The sequence below is a fragment of the Aulostomus chinensis genome, chromosome 3 (genome assembly GCF_037954235.1).
Source record: "Aulostomus chinensis isolate RoL2024-O1b breed Wild chromosome 3, RoL_Achi_v1.0, whole genome shotgun sequence".
NCBI classification, from domain to species: domain Eukaryota; kingdom Metazoa; phylum Chordata; class Actinopteri; order Syngnathiformes; family Aulostomidae; genus Aulostomus; species Aulostomus chinensis.
In genome coordinates, this window is record NC_141322.1 from 19,464,770 (window position 1) to 19,490,351 (window position 25,582).

Here is a 25,582-nt window from a genome sequence, read left to right on the forward strand (position 1 = left end):
TTCATGAACAGGGAGCCATGTGCCACTCCTCACTAATGATTGATAGGCGTATCGATCGGCTGTGTTTTGGGGATGAAGGCTGATGTTTGAATAAGCGCTCAGTCTTCGTCTGTGGGTGGTTCTCTCTCACTTATCTCTCTCCTCTCTCGCTCTCTTCTCTCAGGATTTCATTATTTCGTCTCCTCAAAACACCTCTCGAAGATTTTTCTCGTCTGACAGCTCATCCTGTGACTGGAAGTTATTTAATCTTTAAAAATAAAACGACAGAGACTTTAATATTATAAAAGCGTCTTTATCTTCTAACAATGAAAGTGTTGCTGTGTTGTTTACTGACAGTTGGACTGGTCACCGGTAAGAAACGGTTCTATTCTGTCTACACACGGTTTGATAGCAGTGTATATTGTTTATATATGTATACTTCCTCTTGCCTCTAATGTTTCTATTTCTAGATCTGTGTACTCTATTTTTGTATATTTTGATATAGTTTGTGAATATTTTTAAATCTATTTATTTTTGTCTTGTTACCTTTTACTCATGTTCTACTTTTGCTGCCATACTGGAATTTCCCCTATTGTGGTATTAATGAAGGATTATCTTATTTTATTTTTCTTATAAATGAGGCATTGTTTTGCTATAACGAAAATAAAGTCTACTTTTTTTTTTTAATCTATGAGTTTACCAGCAAATTGGAGAAACTTCTGGGCAAAATCAATTCTACCTACTATTACTAATAAGAGGAATGTATTATTCTTAATTCATGTGTGCTAGAAATGGCGTGTTTCAGGGGTGTTCCCTTAATGCAGCAGTGTGTTGGTCAAAGGTTGCCAGTGTGCAGGTTGATGCCCAAATGTTGCAGTTGGTACCTGGCAGCACCTGAACTCCACTGCCAACCTGCACACATCACATAGACTCCAGAAAGTTCTGAGGACTCTGAGTGTTTACTTGCAGGCTACCGCAGTTCCCTGAATGACTTCCAGCGCTCCGAGGGCAGAGAGTTGGTTCCTACTGCCTGGAACTCAGCTCGAGTGTTGATGTTCCAGAACATGAACCTGGAGGACTGCGCCACGGCCTGCTCAGTGTCTCTAGACTGCAGGTAACCCTCCAGTCCTGCTGTAATTCTCTTCTGTGTAGCTTCAACCAGGTGCTTCCTCAGGGATGCTAGTCCAGTATAGCTGCAGGTTTATGGGCAGCAACTTGCCGGTCTGACTATGAACGAGTGAGTTGGCTCACATCAAAGTGTTTGTGGACTACGGAGAACACGGATAGAGAAGATGTGGATTATACTGAATGATGCATTTGAAAGTTTGTAAAGGGAGAGTTTGGGGTCATTAGAGGGTTGCCATCATCTCATCACATCTTTATAGTTTTGACAATCATTTTTTTTGTCAAATATGAGTCTGGGGAGAAAACTGTTTGGCCACGTGATCTAAAAAACTTAATGTGGGATAAAACAAAAAGTGGGTAAAACCCATGATTATTCCTAAAAATTGCAGGAGGGTCCTGTGAAGGAATTGCAAACATTTATACATTTCAACTGAAGATATTTGAGAAAATATGTAAATTATCACAATACAGAGCTGGATACTGTTTTATATACAGCATGGTTTTACAAGCTCATCAGATGCTAAGAATCATTTTTCTGATTTGTTCATTATGACCATCACTGTCAGTTTGGTCAAAGAGGCTTCATTAAACCAGAACTGCCCACATTAGCAACCTGAATGAAGTTTGTCTTGTTTATCATTTTTTATAAGCCCGTTAATAAATGTCCTAAAGTTAGAAACTCATCATTGTGTAAATGTTTGACATGGAAATATCCCTCAACACCAGAGCGTTCAACTACGAGACACGACCGTCTGTGACCTGCAAACACCTGCCCTGGGTGGGCGACGGCAGCAACGCAGAGGTGAAGAGAAACGTGAACTGTGACCTTTACGAGAAGAAGGGTGAGACGAGTCCTGTGATTTAATACGACGACGCCGGCGTGACTTGTACTTGAGTTGCGTGCTCACTTGTTTTTGTGATGAAGTCTATGTTAGAAAGTGCATCGTTGGTAAAGGAGAAGACTACCGAGGAAAAGTCTTCACCACAAAGAGCGGACTCACCTGCCAGCAGTGGTGGTCCAAGTTTCCTCACGACCACAGGTGAGTTCGAGTTTGTTCACATCTGGAAGAGTCCTCCAGATGTATCAGATCAGGGATCATAAACATGTGGGCAGGATTCCAGAGAAGTCTTAATAATTTCACATGCTAATACTCAGAGGTCCTGCTAAATATTCAAGATGAGTTTCCCTCATCGGGCTTGGACTGAAGATCCGAGGCATCAAAACATCAGCTTAGTAGGACAGTACGTTTAACTGTTAAGAAATGTTCTGATCGCAGCCAGCATGGCTCTCTGGACAGAATTTACAATCTCAGTTGAAAGGAATATCAATATTATACTGAAAGGGAGGCATGATTGTTCATTTCTGGGCAGATACAATACAATACAGATGTTTCAAATAGAAATGTGGCTATGAACCCTTGGTCTGGGTCCCTTGGCTAATACCCTTGTTTTAGTTGTCCTTTAATCCCCCTTTAAAGGCAGGGAAACAAAGAAATCTACATTATGAATAAATAGAATGCGATTTGAATGTGCAAAAATTCAATCTTATGGATTGAAACTGAAACCAGGTTTCTTTCACATATTGAGATAAGTGTTAGCCATCAGTGAACGTCATCTTATTTGCTGATAGGCTGATGGTGGTATTAAGTGATTTATACCAATATATGGCTGAGTCGGTTCATTCCAGTGTATTTTCTCTTGCACCCTGGAGTTGAGTCTGCACAGTGATTGTATGAAACAACAAAATTATTAAACTTCTCAGAGTAGTTGCTCTGTGGATTGAGATCCTAAAATTGCAAAAACAAGACCGATGAAGCGTGGCTCCCTTCAACAGAGGTAAATCCTATTATCATAACATTATATTTAGTCATGTCACTGTAGCCACACTCTGGATCAACCCAATTTTGTCCGTTGTTTCATTTCAACTCAAAGATATTATGAACGGCTGTGTGAGACCTGTGACAACCCGTCCTTTGTCTCAGGTGGACCCCCACGCCCACCAATGGTCTGGAGTTGAACTACTGCAGGAACCCTGATAGTGACCGGATCGGTCCGTGGTGTTACACCACCGACCCAGAGCGCCGCTATGAAAGCTGCAACATTCCTCAGTGCAAAGATGGTAAATTCTGCAGATGTTCACAGATACACGCTGCACAACACTGCCTCAGTCTCTTGCAAACTTCCTGGGAAGTAAAAGAAATTTATTTGTCAGCTATTAAAAGAGGAATTGAAGAAAAATGTGCTGATTTTCACGGGGAGGGATTCTTGTAAAAATGTTGGAGGATGTCAGCATATCATTTATGTATTAGGCAGAAGCTTTATTGTCACAATTTGAAAAGTAAAACAAACGATACGATTGATAACATTTGATTAAATTTCCAGTTACGCATAAAAACTGAGAAATATAGGTTGTTATACCTTTTTGAGAAATGATTAGGAAACTGAAAATAAGCTGCAACTGCAGCTTTCTCCCTCTCAGTTGTCACATCTCTTATTTTGAAAGTCTTTGATTGCAGAAGTTTGTATCACATGTAACGGAGAGGACTACAGAGGGCAGGTAGACCACACTGTGAGCGGCCGCGAGTGCCAGCGATGGGACCAGCAGTACCCGCACCAACACATCTACCAGCCCGAGAAGTACACACACATTCATTACTGGAGCAAACATGATTGATAATGGCCGTTGATAAGCATTCAACTGTATATTTGAGTCGCTGTGTGTATGTTCCCAGGTATCCTGATAAGAGTTTAGACGATAACTACTGCCGTAACCCTGATGCCTCTCCGGTACCCTGGTGTTACACCACAGACCCTGAGGTGGAGAGAGAGAGCTGCAACATCAGGAAGTGCAGTAAGACATCACTTCAGATCTTTGTAATAAATTAAAGCTGTAAATATATAGATGGTCTCTAATTAATGGGCTTGCACCCTTAGGTTTCTCTCATTGTGTGAGTTCATCAATAACAGAGGTGAAACCAGCTAAATAAGAGTCAGTTCCTGTGGGATTAGAAGTCCCTCTGTTAGAGAAGAGTCTTGTTAAATCCCAGTAATTAAATTGAGAAAAAACACTTTTTTGTTTTCTGTGCTAATCACCTTTCATATTCTTGCAATTGCCCTTAGTGACTGTCTTTGATTTCAGAGTAACTGTGGATAAATTGTGCATTTGTTTGGCTCTGATTCAAGGCTTGCATTCTATCTCTCAGAAAGTCAGGTTAATTAAAGGTTAATTAAAATGTTTGTCATGATTGTGTTTCACTTCGTACACTTCATTTCAGTTTCCTTCAGTTACAGTTTTTCAGGTTACGTCTGTTGTTGTTGTTGTTGTTGTTGTTATTGTAGCAGTAGTATGATTATTCTACAAACCATACATATTCATAGAAAGTGATGATTGTATTTTTTTTTTTACACATACATTTAATCCAAATCCAGAACTTTATCTGAGAATTCATTCAGAGTATTTTTTTCAGTTCAGACTTTTTTAGGTCAGGACTTCATCTTCACAAAGTGTCTGAACACTCAGCTCCAGCACACTCAGCTCAAAATACCCCAAACAGTACATCAGTATTTTTCCAAAATTGCAACATGAGTTGAGTAAGAGTCAGTGAGGTAAAGTTGGTATTTTGACTCATCATCAATGGAGCCGAAAGTCTGGTAGCGAGGTATCGCCATCTTGTGGCGATGTCGACATCAAGACAATAAAATTATGACAAATCATTTTCTTCTTCCTCAGTGGATCACCTACAGACTTATTCTTCTTGTTCTATGCCTTTATTTAGATAAGAGGATGCTTTACTTTGACTTTATATTTCATTTCATCCTGTGTTACCACTGCAAAACAATCAGAAAAAAATATTGATATAATGATCAGTTAAAACCTGGATTTAGGAGAAGATGGAATACAAATAACGATAACTGATCGACAGAATACAGTGTCCATTTCTTTAGAATTTGAAGTAAAATCCTGGTTTAGCCTTGTTGATAACACTCTTTACATTGGTATGGATATATTTCTAAAGAGGTTCAAATGAGCTGTTTGATCAGACCTTCAGTTTTACCATAATATTGCATTAAACACAGGGTTTTATTCATTAAATGTTTTTAGGCAAAGATTTGTTCGTACAGATTGTGAGTTTTCTTTTTAAATTTAATTTAGTGTTTGCAAGCCTTGATGATTGGCATTTGCAAGAGGGTTGCATAATAAATGTCAGGAGATAAATTGCTTTAACTTTCTGTCTGTAAGACTAAATTGAGGGTTAAAAAGTCCCGAATAACATTATGTATTGTTTTGGGGTTTGTTTTTTTTTCAAAAGCTTATGTATTATTTGAAGGAAAATGTCTGTCCTTTTGCCTTGGGTGGATTCCTGCTAAGTGGATCCACTCTAAAAGAATTTCTCTCAACATGTATTTATTTCCTCTTCATCTCGTTTCTTCCCTTCAGCTGAAATCCGCGTTGAGAAGCGGCAGCGTTCCAGCTTCACCACCAACTGTTTCCGCAGCCGCGGGGAGGATTATCGCGGTAAAGTCAACGAGACAACATCAGGTATTTCCTGCCAGCGTTGGGACGCCCAGTCTCCTCACGAGCATCCCTTCTACCCCAACACTTATGAATGCAAGTGAGTAGTTCCATGAGTCTAAAAGGTGAAAGCACAACCTGTTAATGTGAAAGTCCTCCCTTTGGTCCGCACATGGAAATCAATGTCAAGATGTTATCTTCTTGCCATCTTTTTTCCCCTGCTGACAGTTGACGGTGGATGATCGATGATCAGCAACTGCACATTGAAGGGTGGTGCACACAAAGTGGAAATATGCATGTGAAATGAATATTTAGGATGCAGCGATCATCCATTGTGCCATTGTCAATTATGAGCTTTTGAATCATCCATTTGGAAGAACAAGGGTGTTATTTGGGTTCTAATCTTCCATCCATCCATTTTCTACCGGGTCACCAGTCCATCACAGGGCCAACACTTAGAGACACACAACCATTCACACTCACAGTCACACCTACGGTCAACTTAGAGTATCAATCAGCCTCGTCCCCTCTTGATGTCTTTGGACTGTGGGAGGAAGCTGGAGTACCAGAGAGAACCCACACAGGAACAGGGAGAACATGGAGACTCCACACAGAAAGATCCTGTGCCTGAGCCAGGACTCGAACCCTGAATCTTCCTGCTGTGACGCGACACTGCAAACCACTGCACCACCATGCTGCCAGTTCTATTCTTCATGTCTCGAAATTAAACACCATGTCGTGTAGCAGGTGATTGTTGGGCACTGTTTTTGGCTGACAGGGAGTTTTGCTTCATCCAGGGGTTTGGAGGAGAACTACTGTCGTAACCCAGATGGGTCAGAGGCTCCTTGGTGCTTCACATCTGTGCCAGAGATGAGGACGGCGCTCTGCTTACAAATCAAACGCTGTGCAGACGACATCGAAGCAGAAGGTACAACTTCGATCTCAAACCTGTGCAAAATATGAATTCCTTGAATATGCAAGGGCAGGGTCAAAGCCTGTTCACACCTGGTGGAGTATTTACTTGTCAAACTGAGACTATTGTTTATTGTTTATTGTTAAAAAGATCCCCATTAGCTGTCACCAAAGTGGGACGAGCTAGTCTTCCTGGGGTCCAGACAATTACCATCATAAACTTTAATGCTGTAGGTTCACGAAGCAGTGGACAGTACGGACAACAGCAATACCTGTAACCCATCTATAATGGTGTTGTGTCCTGTTTTCAGACTGCTACCATGAAAATGGAAAAAATTACCGTGGAATGGTTCGAAAAACTCGTAAAGGCATCACCTGCCAGAAGTGGAATGTGAACACACCTCACACGACCAAGTATGCTACGATTTATGGAGTGTTTATCCCAAATGAAAGTAGCCAGCAGGTCTTTAAGAAACTTTGGTCAGGTAACGCAAAGGAAAGAATGAGTCCCGCAGGATGCTTTAATATTAGTTTACCACCAGCTAAAACCAGGAGAAAAGATCTAACAAATACTATTTTTCTAAACAGTAAAACTGTGCTTACTCCATTTATTTGTGACATGACAGTCAATTTAAACCTCTGTTTTTCCAGAATCAACCCAAGGACGCACCCTGACGCTAATCTGACAGAAAACTACTGTCGTAACCCAGATGGGGACCAACATGGACCCTGGTGTTACACAACTGATCCCAAAACTGAGTTTGACTACTGCGCCATCAAGCAGTGTGGTACACAACTCTGCTCTCTTCATTTAAATTCTGATAATTCTGCTCTATCCAGAGCTGTTCTCTGACAGATGACTTCATCAGTTTTGTTTGTTTTTTAAACAGCTGGAGAGAAAGTGTCCATGACGGAACCAGTCGGTACGTGTCTGAATTGATAAGTTAACATTTACAAGTTGACAGTAAGTTTCAGCGTGTGTGTGCGTGCGTGCGTGCGTGCGTGTGTGTGTGAACACAGAAAAGGTGGAGTTCAGTGAGTGTGGGAAGAGAGACGACCGCTTCCAGAGAACAGTTTTGCGTATTATCAATGGAATACCTGGGAACTCTCCGTGGACCGTCAGCCTCAGGGACAGGTAGGTGTGAGAGCTGGTGGTGTTTGAAATGGTCAAGAGCAAGAGAGATGCACTCACCCCACTTCACCACATTTAACCTCCTACTGCTTGTGTGCAGGAAAGGAAATCATTTTTGTGGCGGATCCCTGGTTAACCCCAGATGGGTGATCAGCACCAAGCAGTGCTTCTCCTCCTGGTAAACTTCACTGGCACCACTCTGCATTATATGTCACGTGACGTCTAATGTGTGACGTCTAATAAAATACTGAAATGGAAGTGGTTGATCACTAAATCTGAGCACACGGTTTGATAGACATTTATCAACTAGTTAGCACCTAACACGAGACTTAATCCAGTTGCATTATGGAAAACAATTGGAGCAGGGAGAAAAATCAGTTATCTTTAAAATCCATCCATCCATTTCTACCACTTATCCTGTTAAGGGTCATGGGGGGGGGGGGGGGGGGCTGGAGTCTATACAAGCAGCCTTCAGGCGTGAGGCGGCGTTCAGCCTGGACAGGTCACCAGTCCATCACAGGGCCAACGCATAGAGACATACAACCATTCACACTCACAGTCACACCTACAGTCAATTTAGAGTATCAATCAGCCTCGTCCCCTCTTGATGTCTTTGGACTGTGGGAGGAAGCTGGAGTACCAGAGAGAACCCACACAGGAACAGGGAGATCCTGTGCCCAGGACTCCAATCCAGAACCTTCTTACTGTGAGGCAACAGTACAAATAACTGCACCACAGTGCCTCCCATCTTTAAAATCATAAATGTGAAATATATATATTTAAATGGGTATTGATCAATCACATGAACAAAATATAGTTTGAGGAGTCATGTTGACACAGTTCAGGTGCGTAGTAGGTTCATGGATTAGTTGTATTGATGTTTTATTGACATTTTTAAACACTCTTCATACCTCACCTTCTCACCCTTTGCAACTACTTACTCCTCACCTGTCAAAAGATTAGGAATTAAAGACCTATTATAAAGTATTTGGCGCTTGTATTTGAGTATTTGAGATCCCGATAACTTCCCACCACTGATGTCTACACAGCTATGTGGACCTGCCTGGCTACTCCGCCATGATGGGAACGTTGTTCCGTGATCCACAAGAAGATGAACCTGGTGTACAAACCATCCCTCTCACCAAGATCGTCTGTGGACCTTCAGAGTCTCAGCTGGTCATGCTACAACTGGAATAGTGTGTAGTGTCAGCATAAACACACACACACACACACATACACGCACTCTCAAACACACTCCCACTAATGTTCCTGTCCTCTCTCTGTAGCCCAGCCCAATTTAATGAGCGTGTCTCTCAGATCTGCCTTCCTCCTGAGCGCTACATCGTAGCTGAAGGGACAACGTGTGAAATCGCAGGATGGGGTGAGACGAGAGGCAAGTATCATGATAACATCTCTGGAAAAAAGGCTAAGAAGCTCTGCACTTGTGTTTTATTCTCTTTCCTCTACGATCATTCATCCTATCAACTCCAAACCTGGGAGGTGAATATCTGGAAAGTGCAGATCTGAGTTGAAGTCTTTTGGATCGTCTCTTATTTTGCCTTTTTTCCGCTATGCTCCAGTCTGTGTTTGTCCATCAAGATAACTGGGGTGTGACATCATAACATTCCATGAAGATGTGGACAAGGGTGTGTGTGTTATAAAAACTGGCCCAAGTAGTGACGCTGACCTCACTATTATTACACAATTATTAATATGGATCTCCTTTGAACAAGCATCTTGTTTCTGCCCTTGAAGTAATGTTGCATCTAAATGAGAGCTGTTCAGACCATTGAGCAACAGATGGCGTCGCTATTTCCAGCATCAATCAACATCTGTCCACCTTTTCCTTTCCTCCATCTCCCTTAACACATTAGCCTCTAACTCATTTTTCTCCCTCTGTTTTTCAAGGCACTGGAGATGAAACCGTCCTCAATGTGGCCCAAATTCCAGTTCTCAGTAACAAAGAATGCAACAAATACTTCCGAGGTCGTGTCCGTGAGAACGAGATGTGCACGGGCTCTTTCCAGGGTGGGGTAGGCGCTTGTGAGGTAGGTGTCAAAAGCGTGCACAGTCTTAAAGCTTCACTTTAAGTATTTTTAACAGTAGCTTTTCATATTTTTCTTTCATTTGGTAGGTACATCTTCAGTACAGGGTTAGTGTTAGAAGCCTATCGGTGATTCTGGCTTGTTTGCCCGAGGCATGATTATCCTCTCCCCGTCAGCCTCGGGTCACATTGATCCGGGTCTGACAGCACGCTCACGCCGTAACTGAGCTCTACCTCCTGAGATCTGGTTGTGAATTGCAGAGGTTAGGATGTATGTCATTGAGTCACAGGAGTTATCACCAGGGACGGGATTGAGTTAAAATTCACTCCTGTATCAGGCTCTACTGTACGCACCCACATCTTACAGACAGGTGAGAAATGTGAGCCCCAAACTCAAGGCTGAGCAAGTGAAGACAAGACAAGCTTCACATAAAGAATATTCCCATGTATTCTTCACACTGCATGATTTTTGCAGTGCATCCAGACACTCTTTTGCCCTCCATTCCTGGAATGATGCTCACTGTATGTTGGCTGTCCATATTCCATGCCATCGCTTTACTGGACTGCAGAACTTTTGGGGGGCAAACATGTTTAGGCACAATATAGAGCTCTCAGTAGGATTTTTTTCCTTATAAGATAACATATATCAACTATAAGGTCAATTCAAGAAGCCTTTTTTTTTTTTCATTCTCGGCAGCGTGCGTGTGATACTGAAGACGAGGTAGCGGTTTAAACTCTACGCTCCAAAACCATGGGGGGCAGCATATTACCAGAGTATTGGAAATGCGAATGTTCTTAGCGTGAGCCAGATGTCAAAGCTCTTGAATTACATGCCAGCACTCACCTCCAGTCACAAGCTTTGTATGGTGATCAAAAGAAAGCGGGCAAAACTGCTGCTCTCATGCGTTACTCACTATCACCTCTTAAGGTACAGAGTGGTATTACAAGATGGGAAAGACGAGCACCAGCTTGTAACATATAATACCTTTTACTTTTTTTGTTAATCTCCTCAACTCATTTTGTGTTTAGTATTTTCCCAAAATGTCAAACTATTCTTTTAATGACCAAAGCTAAACCCTTCAATGCTGAGAATGTGTACTTACCATGGTGACGAGCATTTAGCAATTTCTGCGCCCCTATAAATCAAACTCTCACCATCTGGATAACGGAGGTCGACGGGATGAGATATGTCTGTGAGATCTTTCCAGCCTCAGCAGTGACAGTCGATCATAACAGAGACGAATAATGACTCCAGGATGTTGTTCCTGTCTGTCTGTCTGCAGAGGGACTACGGTGGCCCGCTGGCCTGTCAGAACAGGGACTGCTGGGTACTCGAGGGTGTGATCATCCCCATGAGGCGCTGCGGACACCCGGGGCAACCCAACATCTTCATCCGTGTTTCTGTGTATGTGGACTGGATCAAGAAGGTCATGGAGATGGCGTAGAGACAGGGATATTCAGCAGGGACTGATCAAATGTCACGGCGAAAAGAAAAGTTTTACTCAACTTTCAGATTTCTTTTATGTTGTGTTCAAAAATGATTATTTGCGTGATTAAATTACATGAAAGGTAATACAAAAACGCGAATATTTCGAGTCTATTCTCGTCAAAAATGACGCAAATATAAATAAATGATCCGGCTACCAAACTCTTGCAGCAACAAATGAGGCGAAGATTTGTTATGTGTTGTGTGTGGAAACGGCTTTGCACGCTACACTGTACAAAGAGACGTTACTAGAGGAGTTCGAACATTAACGTGTTATAAAAGGAGGCCTATACATCCCAGTCACAAGATGCCCTGAGATTTGATGTTTCTGGTTTTATTTTAGTTAATCAGTAATTCATGTACATTGACGCAGGGAAAATGTATCGCTGTAATGCAATAAAGCTCACTGACAGCTAAATGATTCAGGCATATAAAGGAACAACCTGTCAGGTTTGGGGAATAATAAATAACGATAATGAGCTTGCGATACCAAGCGAGGTGTTAGGGTTCTACCGTTAGGAAGTTGCACTCTTTAACTCCTCTACATGGATTTGGATGAAGCTCCGGAATACCTTCTTTGCCCCCAGCCTGTAAAGAAATCCCTCTCTATCTGTCTTTTGATGCCTGCTCCCACCTCTAAAGACATGCTTTTGTGCCTTATGCAGAATTGTATGCGCTGCACATTCTTTCTAGTTCTATAGGAGGATTTTTGTTACCCGGTCCTGATGAGCCCACGGAATTCAGCTTAAATAAACCTCAAGATCAGAGTCCAGCAGAATCTCAGACACACCAGTAGAAGGCCACTGAACTCTCTCTTTCTCTCTCACACAGACATAATCTCTCACCCACCCCCCTCGTTCATAGTCCAGTATCTCTCAGTCATTTCCCCGCTAGATTTATATTTGTAGATTATAGATGTTTTAACAGACATGGCAACTAATAGATGTCTGACAGTGTGTCTAATGATGAGCAACTGTTCTGCTGCTGCTGTATAGAAATGACAGGTTGACTGCGTCTTTGTGTTCACTTGCAACTAGTAATATTTATAGTGGATGACTGATCAGATTCATGTATGACTACTGGTTCTCAGTAACAGTAACCATAAGCTTTTGGGAAGCCTATAACCTGTTTTAATAAACGATGCTTTTAATCCAATAATTTGGTTTGACAGGCGGTTCAGTCTGTGAATTTCTGAGTGACATTCAGTAACCGGCGTTGTAGGCATCTTTCATCTTTGTACCCTGAAGCTGTATATTATGATCTCCTGCCAGCAAGCTCACCTGACATGACTCCAACAGCGGGTTCAGCGTTAGTCCTCACTGGAATGTGTTCATACCCTTCCATTTGTTGGTCAATGTGCCGACATATAGCGTTTCCTTAGAAGACCAGAAGAAGAAGAAAAAAACCTACAATGTTTGTCTTTATTTTAGTATGTTATTTTAGTATGTTTATGTCTTTATGTATTTTACATGATCAGAAAAACAAGTTAAAGTTTTCTTTCAAAAAATGCTAAACATCCGCTCTGCTTTTTTTTTTTTTTTTTTTCTTTTTCAATTTCTGCAATTTAAAGTTTGGGGGAAAAAGTACTGCAACAATTTATAACAAGGTCCCATTAATTACAGTTTGTTAATGCTAAGTTAACATTAATTTACTATTTCATGTGTCTAGGAATCACTTATTTATGGTGTCCATGTTCCAAGTTTCAGCAAATGGAAGAAGAGGCAGAGCTTGGGGAGAGTCAGGGTATGGGTTTGAGTCAAGTGTCACTTAAAGGATACATGTTCCCCACTTTAGAGAGATGGTTGATCAAGTTTAAGAAACGCTCTTTCAACACACACACACACACACACACAGATATATGTATCGCTCTCGCTCTCTCTCTCTCGCTCTCTCTCTCTCTCTATATATACAGTATATATGTATAACTAAGCATTAACTAGCCACTATTATTGTACCCCTTTGTAGAGAGTAATGAGCATATGTCTTGATGATTGATGTAGGAAGGATTCTTGGTAATAAATTAAGTTTAGTGGGTTTTTGCTTAATGACTGAATCGTGTTTTGTGGTTCTCACAAGCGAAAAATACATCAGAAAATATCACATCTGTTCATTCTGAAGCGTTCATGTGTTCAACGCATAAAACGACGGTTGCTTCTACAGTATGTGGCTTACTGAGATTACAAAGGTTATCCTGGACTTTAAATGTCTTCACACCTACAGAAATAGTTCCCACACAGCATAACATTAGCTCATTTTTTTATTTTTATTTTTTTACTTCTGATGATTATATTTATGCCTATAAAAGTGTCGTTCATTTGGGAAGATTATCTCGCAAAATAAATAAGTCAGTCTCATACATTTTTTTTAAAGCACAGAGTTTATTTTCAGTAATAATCCAAAATTTAGAATAATAGAAACTTTTGTGGAGGAATGCCATGGAGATGCTAACTTCCAGAAAATGAATGAAAGAGTAGTAGACAGGATGGTTTTTAGAAGTTGTCGATGTGAAGTTTTGGATTAAAACTTATTCCTCACTCAAAAGATATATCAGCATTTTCATTTCTTCAGAGTGCGCGTGTGTCTGCTCGGCAACTGAGCCGCTCTTCTCATTTTTGCAATCATAATTTGGATGACTTGAACACGAAAGGAAAAAAGCACCACAGCGGACTTTATGCTCTCAAACTCATTTTATATGCCTGCCCTTTGTTATGACTCAGAAAATCCACCTCTGACACTGTAGGTTGAGAGAGAGAGAGAGAGAGAGAGAGAGAGAGAGAGAGAGAATCTTCGGCTTCAAACCGTCTAGACACCATCATTTCTGCTTCCCTTCAATTGGGAACTTCCAGCCCCTGGACCCCCTCTTTGGGAACCCCGGAAACAGACCTGATGCCAGTCTCGCTCCTTCTCAAGTGGGTGGTCCTGAGGAGCTGTTCGGGGCGGGGTCCAGTGTTTCAATCCTCCTCCCCTCGCTCTTTCTTGAAACATGCTTTAATAGAGAAAGTATGCAATACATACTGCTCAGCTACAACCCCCCCATTGTACTGCAACTGGGGTATTCGTGACTAGACGTCTGGGGGGGGGGGGGGGGAATCACACACATTTCCGATTAGAGGAGGAGGGGGAGAGAGAGAGAGAGAGAGAGAGAGAGAGAGAGAGAGAAAGAGAGGGAGAGAGAAAGAGAGAGAGAGATTACCATTTCATAGCAGCCAATGAAACGGTCGATACACTGAGATTTTCATATTTGTGCAGGAGCAGAAATAGTGACAGTGAACATCCAGGTACAACTGCAAAGCGAGTCAAGGTAAGTTGAGCAGTGTGTTGTGGTGCGTTCGAGTGCATGAACTGGACTATTCAGGCTGAACGAGGAGCCTGCAGCCCTCAATGTATGCATGCATGCATGTGTGTTTGTATGGATGGATGGATGGAGCCTATATGCATGTTCAGGCAGAAGCTTTTGCATCTGTTACCTGGTTTTGACCGTAAAGTTTTTGCAGCTCTGAACGCATCCGTGTACGCGGAGGTGTTATCACCGCAAAAACCCGACATATTCGACACCGATGTTTTGTTTTGTTTTTTTTTGATGGGAGGATGTAGTTATGATTTTAAACACCTCTGTTTTAACATGTGCGTTAACGCTTCTCCAACATCTCGACTAGTTGGACTCGGTTCATCCAAATCTCCCGGCTTATTCGCTCCAACAGCGCTTGACTTTACGCACCGTATTCAGGCGGTAAAAGAGTGTTTTTATGCTTGCATTTGCCGCCCATATGCAAAAAGTACATTCAGTCCCATACTTGACTGCCAAACACATATAGGCTAGTGGTCGAGCTGACGGTTTGCCGCTGCAGGGGAAAAGTGTTCGTCCTGTTCCTCCGAAATGACTTAATAAGCGTCTCGTTTGGCTTTAAGATTTCTCACATTACTTAAACTTCCTGCTTGTGTGCGGCCGTGTTTGATAGGCTGGGATGGCTCGGAGGGCTCTGTGTTAGGTTGAAAGACCACCTCTGGATAAGAAGAGCAACAGCCAGTTCCGAACTGACATGTGTTGTTTACTTTCTCAATCAAAAGTCAAGGTAGTCAGCAGGAAATAAAAAGAAAGAAACATTTTGGGAAAAGAAGAGATTTATTTGAATAAGGTTTAAGGAATGAAGTTTGATCACTTGTCAAATCTACTGTCATCATTGGCATTTTCTGGGATTCTGTCAATGATTGTTGGTAAAGGCTTTAGCAGAATAGATTCATCTTTCATTTATTTCCTTTTGTTAAAAAAACAACAACATTAAGTTGCTATGGTAAAAACTAAGAATAAGGAAATCAGTTCCCCAAATCTTGGGTAAAATCTTCAAATCCCCCTTTTTTTTTTCTTGAGCAGCAAATCTGAAATTCAAAGATGTTTACTGTCATCCAAAACAACGATGAATACTCAGTATGGAGAAGCTGCAACCAGAGAATATCTGATATTTCTGCTGAAAAATGTCACACTCAAAACGTCTGAGGTACGAGAGAAGAAGGGTTACAGGTAACGTTTCCTCAAAAGAAACATTTGTTACCTCAAAAGTCCAACAGTGGATATCAAGAAGCCAGAAAAACTACTTTTAAATAACAGAGAGGCTTCAAACTGAACTGACGGGTGAATAAATTTTCGTCGACCATCTAATTGATTAATTTTCCACAGCATTGATGTTCACTGCAAACTTTTTAGTAGCTCATATGACACTTTACACATGCATTCTGAGTAGCATCGCCTGTCTTTGATTCTTTTCCACTAAATCCTACTCAGCTCCTCAGGAGTGGTTGCAGCAGCGTCAGGACGCCCACAACATGCACAAAAAAAATGATTGAGAACGAGCAAACAGAGGTCAGATGCAGAGCCAGTAGATGTAGGTTTAGGAGGGTAGATTGAGTTGTGAATATCTGTGCTACTTTTAGTCACTGCACACCACTCTCATGTTTCCCTGCATTTGCCAGACTGTCTGTTTCGCGATGTGCCTGGTGCCAAAGCTTAAGCGGTTCCCACGCTTGTGTTTTAAAAAAGGCTGCGCTGTGATGTTGTTGGATGGTCCATTTAATAATCCTTTAAACTCAGGTTTGAGAGTCGCTGTCATGCATTTGCAGGAACGGGATCATTTGAATAAATCTGATAATAATTATTCACCTGTGTTTGCTTGTGACTCCCAGGTCTTCTCCTCTTAAAGCCCACGAGGCCGCTCCTCCAATCTTTGATGCCTACAGTCTTTGAGACAGGAGGACATGAGTAACAGTGGGACCAAAGAGCCGTCTCCCCAGCCAAGCACTGCCCAGCCGCCTCCTGAGCCTCAGAGGAGGGGCAGGGGTCGGCCTAGGAAACAGCAGCAGGTAGTACTTGTTAAACAGACTTTGCTTCCTGGCTAATGAAAACCGATCCTGCTAGTTTTCACCAGTGGGTTATGGATCCACATCTATAATTTCTCCCTGCAGGAGCCTGTCGGACCACCGACTCCAAAGAGACCACGAGGACGACCTAAAGGCAGCAAGAACAAAGGCCCCAGAACTGCAGCCAAGGTTGGCGCCAATCATCAGAACACTAAATATGAACCAACACAAATCACACAAATATCACACAGGAGGAAGGAGGAATTCTGAGGAAAGGGAAATGTTTTTTGTGGCCTCAGTATGGGACCGATTTGGAGCAGGTTTCATGATTTGAAGCCCGTATCCAGGTACAGCCCCTCCGCTGGGTCTTATTAGAGCTTTTTTTTTTTTAACTGAGAATGTTGATATCAGCACGAACAGAGGTACTCAGACCGTACGAGTGTGTGATGTGCTTTTGAAAAGTATTTCATCACAAAAACAAAAAGGGAGTGGAAAAGTGCAGCATCAAAAGTTTTACGAAGTACATTGTACGCATCAGCTGTATTTTGTGAGTAATATCTGACATATTTAATGCCCTTAGGTAAATGAAGTAAAGTAAAAATATTCCTTCTTGGAACTGAATTAACTAAAGGCTCCCAGTTGAATTAAAAAAAAAAAAACTAATAATTTTAAGATGCTGAATTGCTTTCCACCCAGTTACTGTTTTTAATCCTAATTTGACAGAACACAAAGAACAGGTTGGATGCGGGACCTTTGCTCTGGTGTTGCTCTTCCTGAAGCAATGACTCATGGGAGTCTATTAGTCAGTCTGGTCCTGCTTGTTGTTACATGACTGTTAGTTTTCTTTAGGAATGCGCACTGCGATATCAGTGTTTCCCTGTCGGACCGCATGTTACGTTGAGTCTGCTACATCAAAGAGTCGTGTCCAAAGTAGCTTGTGGTAAAGCGCACAATAGTTCATCTGCTGATGGAATAAACCATTAATCTGTAGCAATGTGGGGGGGGGGGGGCAGGATCATCGATGATGACAATGGAGTCTCCTATACTGGATCTCTGCGGCGCCAATTGTGAATCTGTCACAGACGATAAAGCATCTTTAGGTCACAGTATTAATGCTACTGTGCGTTTATTATACACTACAAATCTTTTTAACAGGTGTGTCTTTCAATTGAACCTGCTTTTCATGTCCCGCTGCATCCGGGAAACCTTCCAGGGAACCGATCCTGAGATACAAGTCAAGTCAAGTTAATTTTACTTAGGCGCCGCCAACTCACTACAATAATTGTCTCATGACATTTTACAAGAGTGACAAGAGGCCAAAGCCCATCTTGTGACAGCGGCAACAAAAACGTTCATTTTAACAGGCGGGATCATGGAGGAGACCCAGGCTGTGTTTGAGAGGTCACCAGGTGTGACCATGCAGCAAAGGTGAAGTAGAGAAGACATGAAGTACATCCCCTCTGGAATATTTAGGAGTGCATTAGAAGCTCTTCACCGGGGAAATATCTAAACACATTTACATGTGACTTTCTATTTCTTCTCCTCATGCTTCAGAGGAAAATGCTGTGCTTTTCACTTTATTTTGCAGATTTTATACGCTACGATTGAATGTAAACATTTTGATTACCAAAGAACAACTTTTTCCAAATATCATAATAAACAATACTCAAATAATAAGCCGACTATTGTAAATATGCAAAAAATATCAGACTTGTGTTTGTATAGGCAGCAGTTGTTAAATGTTACAGAATCACAGGCTTCTTTATCTCCATGTGCTCAAACATATAGCTGGAGCGTCTTCATTTTTTGTTCTTTTGCGAGAGACCAAGAGACTTCCCTCCCTTCCTTTGTTTTTTTTTTTTTGTTTTTTTTTTACTTAATCACTAAATTGGTAGAAAAAAACAGTTGAAGTCAGAGATTAAGATCATTCAGCTCCACAGTGTTCAAATTTGGGAAAAAGAAATCCTCTTACAAATGGAACAAATATAAAAACTAAACATGCCACAGAGAAAAGGACCTCATTGTCAATGTTTTGCCGTGTAAATCTTCTTCTGTCCTCATTTTGATAGCCACGCTGTCATGATTTATTGTGCAGTATTGCCATGAATCGTTTTTGACGATCATTTAGAATTCATTTAAATCTACAACCCATCATACAAAACTTCTCGAGCTCCTTAAAAAATGGTTTGCAAAAGCCATGTATCATTGTACTCTGTGCTTAAATGACAAGTCCTGATCTCAGTTAGAGATCAGTGTGACAGGTGTGTTATCTGTTCTTTCTTAGAAAGTCGACCCCATCGGTGAGAGACGACCACGTGGGCGGCCGAGGAAATGGGTATGGAGCAATCAGTAGCACCTAACAGACATGAGGAGGTTATGTGTATACGTCTGAGGCGTCTGTCTGTACGGTCCTTGAGGCTCTCTGCTCCTTTGTGCTCAATTATCTGTGTTTCCTTTCTCTCCGCAGCCCGAGAAAATAGTTCAAGAGGCAACTGAAGAGCAGCAGGTGAGGAGAAATAAAACAGCTCCATTTTTGTTTTGGATTTGACCCACAGTTCCTCTTGGCTGCTGTATGATTTCATTGAAATGACTGTAAAGTTACTTTAGCAAACTTTAAACTGTATCATAATCTCACACCTCTCTGCACCCAATCATTTTTAAAACACTGAGCGTGAAAGATCTTTCAAGGCTTCTGACGTTGAAGAGACAACCTGTTTCAGTTCAACAGAAATCTCACTTTGTATCACATTTAACTCTTTGAACTCTTTGACTAATAGCAGTTACTTTTACGCCGTGAAGGCTTGTGAAAACTGTACTGATCATCAAACATGAGATCATTTTAGTAATCCTGAATATCGGAAGATTTAACTACATTCAGAAGTTCTTTGCACACTCACGGAACACAACATCATGCCAAGTCATTAAAAATACATACTAATGCAGTACTTTACACTGGAAGTTATTAGTCTCCCCCTCGTTAATACAACTGTGATCATAATGGCTCTCAATAGAGAGTCAAACACTTCAACAACCGCTAAAATCATCGCTATATCAGATCAACACCTCAGAAAAGGTTTTAACAACTGAATTTATTCATCCATGCATTTTCTACCGCTTATGCAGCTTCAGGCGTGAGGTGGGGTTCACCCTGGACAGGTCACCAGTCCATCACAGGACCATCACACATAGACAGACAACCATTCACACTCACAGTCACACCTACGGTCAATTTAGAGTATCAATCAGCCTCGTCCCCTCTTGATGTCTTTGGACTGTGGGAGGAAGCTGGAGTACCAGAGAGAACCCACACAGGAACAGGGAGAACATGCAGACTCCACACAGAAAGATCCCGTGCTGGAGCCGGGGCTCGAACCCTAAACCTTCTTCCTGTGAGGCGACAGTGCTGACCACTGCACCACCGTGCTGCCCTAACTGAATTTCTAAAAGTATCAAAGTTTACCGCAGGGTTCATTGTTATTTTTGATTTAATAGTCATATTAGAGTGAGAAAGACAAGCCCTGATCTCAGTTTGTGATCAGAACTTTTTTTTCCCAGGTTCTTTATTTTGTCACAGCAGTTTATTTCATATATTATGCAGACACAAGCAGATTTATATCTGCCATTTGCAGATTTTCAAAATTTGATAACTGTGTACTGGAAAATAAAACAGAAATATGTCTTTTAGCTTGGTTTTTGCAGCATTAATAGAATTATAATTTCAGCTGTTTGGTACCTCCTCCAAATCCGACTATAGACATTTCAGATAAACAAAAAAAGTGATATTTTTCATAACATACTTGTAATCAACTGTGTGCTTGAAAGTACTCCAAAAATGTTATATTAGAATACCGTAGTTTTAGCTGCATGTAACAACATAAACTGGCTTGTTGATATTCTCCAGTTTCACCATCACATAACATCATTTTTAGACAAATAAGCTATTTATTATCACATTTATAAATATAACTCTTCCAATGAGAATTTTCATTCAAAACATAAATGTTTACTGTGTATTTTTAATGTTTCACAAATTTTTTATCTTGGGTTTTATAGTTCACACCTTGTATTTTGTTACATTTTCATAGTTTTTTTGCACAACCTTACGCACACCGTATTGCTTTTTCCCAACACACACACACACACACACACACACACACACACACACACACACACACACACACACACACACACACACACACTGAAATCCCTTCAAACACCTGCCGGTTCTAGTTTTGACTGCAAAATTTCTTAGAATCTCTTGTTCTTTCTGCCGTGTGTCTTCATTTTCTGAATGAAGAGCTTGCACAATCAAAAAGAGCCAGTTCTCTTGATGCTCCGTCTGTCTTATCGCATCCTCTCCACCGGGCAGTTTGTCAAAGAGGTTAAGACGCTTCAAGAACTGAAACCGTTGAGAAAGACTCTCGCTCAGACGCACGCACACGAAGGGGAAGAATGAGTCAATGTACAGAGGGGAAACCTGATCTAACTGTTCTCTTCTTCTGTCTTCTTGGTTTCCTGACATAACCGTCCTCACTTTTCTACATTTGACAGCTACTTCCCTGTACACAACCACCCAACGAAGTTTTAACACTCATTCTTGTATTGTCATGCCCTTCTGGCGTTGATTAATTTACATGGTTTATAAATGAGTAAATAGGCCAGATGGTAATGTGACAGTGTGTTGTTTTTTTGTCGGTTTTTTTTTGGCCCCTTGTTGTCCCAGGGTCCTTCAGAAGAAGGTGAGGAGGGTCCGTCGGGGATTGAGCCCTCATCATCTCAGGTTCCAGCTCAAGAGGAGGGGCAGTAGATAGGACGCATCGCTACCTACCTCAAAGGTTTGGCCTCAACGAAACTGGGGTACAATCTGACTCCAATCTGTGATGGGGATTCAGGAACACAAACACGCACATACACAGAAACACACACAAACAGATGCGCGCACATGCACACACACACACACACACACACACACACACACACACACACACACATTCATAACAGACTGGTTTGCTTCCAGTGGGATACTTACTGGGTGCGTGAGCCAACACAGGAGTTGGGTGTTGTAACATTGATGAATTTGATATTTGGACAGGTTTTGTTTTTTTTTGTTTTTTTTAAAAAGGGGAATAGTTTGACATTTTTGAAAATGTATTCATTTTCTTTCAGAGAGTTGAGTTAGACTGTTGATCTATCTTAAGCCCCGCCCTATTTCTTGACCCTCTACTCCCAATCTGTCAAATATGTCCGAGGCAAGCAACAGTTGTGATTGGAGGATTAAACAAGACTGGGCGGAGCGAAACACCGGTCAGTTACCGCCATTTTCATTCGTGTGGTATGTATGGTGCTTCTGCCAGCAGCCATTTAGCAACCATCTAAGCATAAAGCCAAGAAACTTAACACGGCTGTTAAAACTTTCATTTCAGCTGAAGGAAATAAAATGTGCAAATCTGTGCTCTTACTTTAAAAATCCATGGTTTATAAACTGGGCTCTTATTCATAATTTTGCAATTTTTGCAAACCGCTGATTTGTAACAGCATCCAGGTCTTTTACATGTGCAGACTTAGACTGAAAAAGATTCAGCCAAACAATCTACCCTAGATTTAATGTGTCCTTGTGTTTTGCAGCAGATGTAATATTTATGTTTAAAAGTCAGGGTATAGCTGGCACCCGACTGCAGTATACAAATCTCTGTTTATGGCTGATGAATCACAGCGCTCATCTTATAAACCGTTCACGTGGATTTTGTTAACCGGGAGTACATATTTGCACACGTCTGTTTTATCAGTAGGTGTGAAGTGTTTATTCTAAAATGCAGGATCTAATTTTGTTGAGGAAATCGTTTTTTTTTTTTCCATGTTCTTGCTCATTATAAATAGATCTGTTGAACCGCGTGAGCTAAAATGTCCATGTAAGGACACATTAGTGAAAATGATTCCTTTTCCTTCCTATCAGCAGCTGTCTTAAATAAGAAGACACCCAAATTTATAAAGGGATCTGACATTTTGGAAAGAAACCCTTCGTATTTACTTTCTTCAACAATGGTGTTGTCATGTCATTTTACTGCACTCAGGATTTTACTGTTACAGTGCTTTTACACAAAAATGAAACCTCAGGTACAAAACTATTCAGGAACATGTTTTCAGTCTACCCAGTAATAATTATTGTGCTGCGTTTGTTGTGCGTTTCTGATCTGTACTGACATTACCAGTATGCCTCGACACAAAGACCGACTTTAAACCTCAGTTACCTTCAGTTTCTTCATGTCTCACTCTACCTCAGTAACACAAAAGACAGAAGATCTCCAGCAAAGTCATTCTTCTCTCCTAAAGCATCGACGTACCGACACACACAATACAGACAGGGAACAGGTTTACAGCAACAAATTAAGACTCACAAGCAGACGGTACACTCCACTTGAGGATTTTACTCTCGCTGTACAAATAAAAGCATCAGTGCCATGTCTTGAACAAAAAAAAATGTATTTGTTAATACTGGGATGGGATTTTGTTTGTCCTCCTGGGAAAATGCAGCAAATAGTTTACAACAATCTGTTAAAATACTTGCTTTTTTGGAGTAGACTTACCTTGTGAAGTATTTGGGGGTGGGGGTGGGTACGGTGCTCCTTTCTCATTTTTTTTTTTTTTTTACTACATCATGTATTATCTGATTCTTACACTGTGCATCTTATGGGTGATGCAAATAATAGCAAATAATGACAATGAGCTGAAGTACACCACAGTTTAGATTAACAACATCACTGCAGTTGTTACATTTTAAAATAAAAAGATGTGTGAAATTTGCCAAACAAATCATCACCAGTATGCTTTCAAGAGAGGAAAAAGGAGCCAAATTGTTCCCTCTTTTCCCCCCAGAGGCTGTTAAAACTACAACTGTTTAACTTAATGAACAACATAATTAACGGTTAATGTTAAAACACAGTTTAAGGGTAGCAAAACTTGAGAGGAGTTTGGAAGCAGACTCAGTGTAGAGTTACTGCTACCCAGGGTTTATTCACAATAGCTAACACACCTGTGTAGCTGATGGTCATATGATGGACACCTCTTTATTACATCATTCATGATTATTAAATTGAGCAAGTGTGTGAGTGTTGAACTCAAATTAGCAGTCGATTCACATTCCAACACTCTACTGGGGTCAGAAGATTTGGTGACTGGAAGAATAAGTGTTGTCAACTCCTCAGTAAGGAAAGTAGCTATTGGCTGTCCTAAAAGATGCTGGATGACATCATCTGCTAATTTGCCTTATATGATGGACGTTATATTGCTGAGAAGAGATCGACGTCGTCAGAGAGAGACAAAAAAATGAATGGAAATATCTTAAATTTATGTAGACCTACAAATTCACTTTATTCTGTTGATCCTTGTTTTATTTTTTGTCCCTAGTTTAACAAAAGGAATGGTAATGAGAAGAGAACTAAAAAATACACAGCAGTTGACTGAGCAACTGCTCTGAGTTTCATAGATGAAATATATCATTTTTCAAAATAAAATGTACTGGCATCAACACAAACAAAGATTCTCCCAAAGACCAGCGGTGTTTTGTTGCTAGTCACTTTTAACATATTAAATAGCCAATGGGGTCTGGAACGTCGCTAGATCTAGCGACAAAGATGCCAGGTTAGAAGAGTGAAATTGCTGCGGCCAAAATAAGCGGCTGCTATAGTGTTGATTTTGCCATCGAAAACTACTAAAAATGCTTTTATCGACTAACACAAGACTAAAACTAACATTAATTAAACTGACTAAAATGAGACTAAAACCTTTAGAGATTTTATCAACTGAAGTGAGACTCAATTTTCGTGGTGGGGGGGGGGGGGTTGTCACTAAGATGAGATGATGCTCAGGCTGTTAGTCATTAAAACTGTGATAAAAAGCAGGATGAAGATCACAAAATATGATGAAAACAAACAAGAACATTTGACACAGGACCAAGACTAAGGCTTAAATAAAAACAGCTCCGAAAAGTAGCACTAAGCTGCCGCGGTGACTCATTATCACTAGCTGGTGCTGCAGAGATAGCAAGCTAGCTCTGGCACAGCTGAGGCTCTTGTGACTCACTTTTACTAGGGGAAGAAAATCAGAGAGAATTTGTAGTAGAAAGGCAGCTCATTGGAACTCAATGAGCACCTTTTGTGAGTTTTAAAGGTATAATTTGTAAATAGATGATTCTAGCTTCAACGAGTCCTGTCTTGTAATACCACTTTCATCCTCAAGAGGCAATAATGAGTCACTATGTCAATGAAGGAGCTGCTCCTATGAAGCGGATCACCCAGTGGTGCTTGAGGATGCTGGGATGGCTCACAAGCTACAGCGCGCTCTAAAACCTCAAGAAACACAGCTAAGTCAACCTGTCAGTCACTCACCAAAGCTTGTGACTGTAGTTGAGCGTTGGAATGTAAATTGTGACTCATCCTCAACCCATCATAACAAACAGCATTCCAAACAATGGAGGTGGGGAACCCACAGCCCCTCTTCCGAGTAATATGCTATCTCTTATTGATGGGGAGTGTGAAATATGATTCACTAATGGTTCAGATAAGCTACATATTGTACCTTTTAGAGGAAAAAATGGGAAAGGATACGCTATAATTTTGTAAGTAAAAATTGCACCATCTATCTCTATTGATTAAGTGATAAAGAATCATTAAAAATTAGACGTCCTATAATCTTCCAGTCTGTTTTTTCTAAACCTCTCTTTGAGACTTTGTTGATCAGGGTTCGTGGATCTAAACTGAGCGACATTTTTAAAGCCATTATGGGAAATACTTGTCTCATTGTTTTCAGGCTTGTCAGACATGAGTTAATATGAACTACACATCACTTACTAGGGTTTTTTTTTCTCAAATGACTTGAATATCACCCCTCATTTATTGTGTGTCTAAATATTTGCTCCATTTTAAAATTTCTATCACTGATGATATGTATTTCAACATTGTTGACTACATTGCTGCCAGAAGATCTTGATTCATGCACAGGAATGTATTTTTTTTTTTCTTGCAGTGACTGTTTTTATTTTTT

At 40.9% G+C, this 25,582-nt stretch overlaps 2 protein-coding genes across 2 annotated transcripts; both read left to right on the top strand.

The window, feature by feature from the left end:
* Positions 1 to 87: 87 nt before the first annotated feature.
* On the top strand, positions 88 to 13,584 carry mst1 (macrophage stimulating 1). Its single transcript, XM_086199344.1, has 18 exons — positions 88 to 351; positions 949 to 1,093; positions 1,831 to 1,946; positions 2,030 to 2,144; positions 3,087 to 3,223; positions 3,621 to 3,741; positions 3,837 to 3,955; positions 5,543 to 5,717; positions 6,415 to 6,545; positions 6,841 to 6,943; positions 7,181 to 7,317; positions 7,420 to 7,452; positions 7,550 to 7,664; positions 7,762 to 7,839; positions 8,711 to 8,857; positions 8,948 to 9,054; positions 9,570 to 9,709; positions 10,989 to 13,584. Exons 1-18 carry the CDS (start codon positions 306 to 308, stop codon positions 11,148 to 11,150), a joined length of 2,127 nt encoding a protein of 708 aa, XP_086055470.1. The 5' UTR covers positions 88 to 305; the 3' UTR covers positions 11,151 to 13,584.
* A 783-nt stretch (positions 13,585 to 14,367) lies between these two features.
* LOC147268093 (uncharacterized) lies at positions 14,368 to 24,348 on the top strand. Its single transcript, XM_086200773.1, has 6 exons — positions 14,368 to 14,492; positions 16,370 to 16,546; positions 16,649 to 16,732; positions 18,828 to 18,878; positions 19,011 to 19,049; positions 21,267 to 24,348. The coding sequence occupies exons 2-6, from the start codon at positions 16,442 to 16,444 to the stop codon at positions 21,348 to 21,350; spliced, it is 363 nt and encodes a 120-aa protein (XP_086056899.1). The 5' UTR covers positions 14,368 to 14,492; positions 16,370 to 16,441; the 3' UTR covers positions 21,351 to 24,348.
* Positions 24,349 to 25,582: the final 1,234 nt, after the last annotated feature.

What these genes read in the sequence shown, in the direction of transcription:
- mst1 (XM_086199344.1), top strand. Translation starts at nt 306, where the DNA reads ATGAAAGTGTTGCTGTGTTGTTTACTGACAGTTGGACTGGTCACCG. An exon ending in TCAGTGTCTCTAGACTGCAG is followed by an intron (nt 1,094 to 1,830) that starts GTAACCCTCCAG and finishes CCTCAACACCAG; the next exon opens with AGCGTTCAACTACGAGACAC. An exon ending in GTCATGCTACAACTGGAATA is followed by an intron (nt 8,858 to 8,947) that starts GTGTGTAGTGTC and finishes CTCTCTCTGTAG; the next exon opens with CCCAGCCCAATTTAATGAGC.
- LOC147268093 (XM_086200773.1), top strand. Translation starts at nt 16,442, where the DNA reads ATGAGTAACAGTGGGACCAAAGAGCCGTCTCCCCAGCCAAGCACTGCC. An exon ending in GCCCCAGAACTGCAGCCAAG is followed by an intron (nt 16,733 to 18,827) that starts GTTGGCGCCAAT and finishes GTTCTTTCTTAG; the next exon opens with AAAGTCGACCCCATCGGTGA. An exon ending in AGGCAACTGAAGAGCAGCAG is followed by an intron (nt 19,050 to 21,266) that starts GTGAGGAGAAAT and finishes TTGTTGTCCCAG; the next exon opens with GGTCCTTCAGAAGAAGGTGA.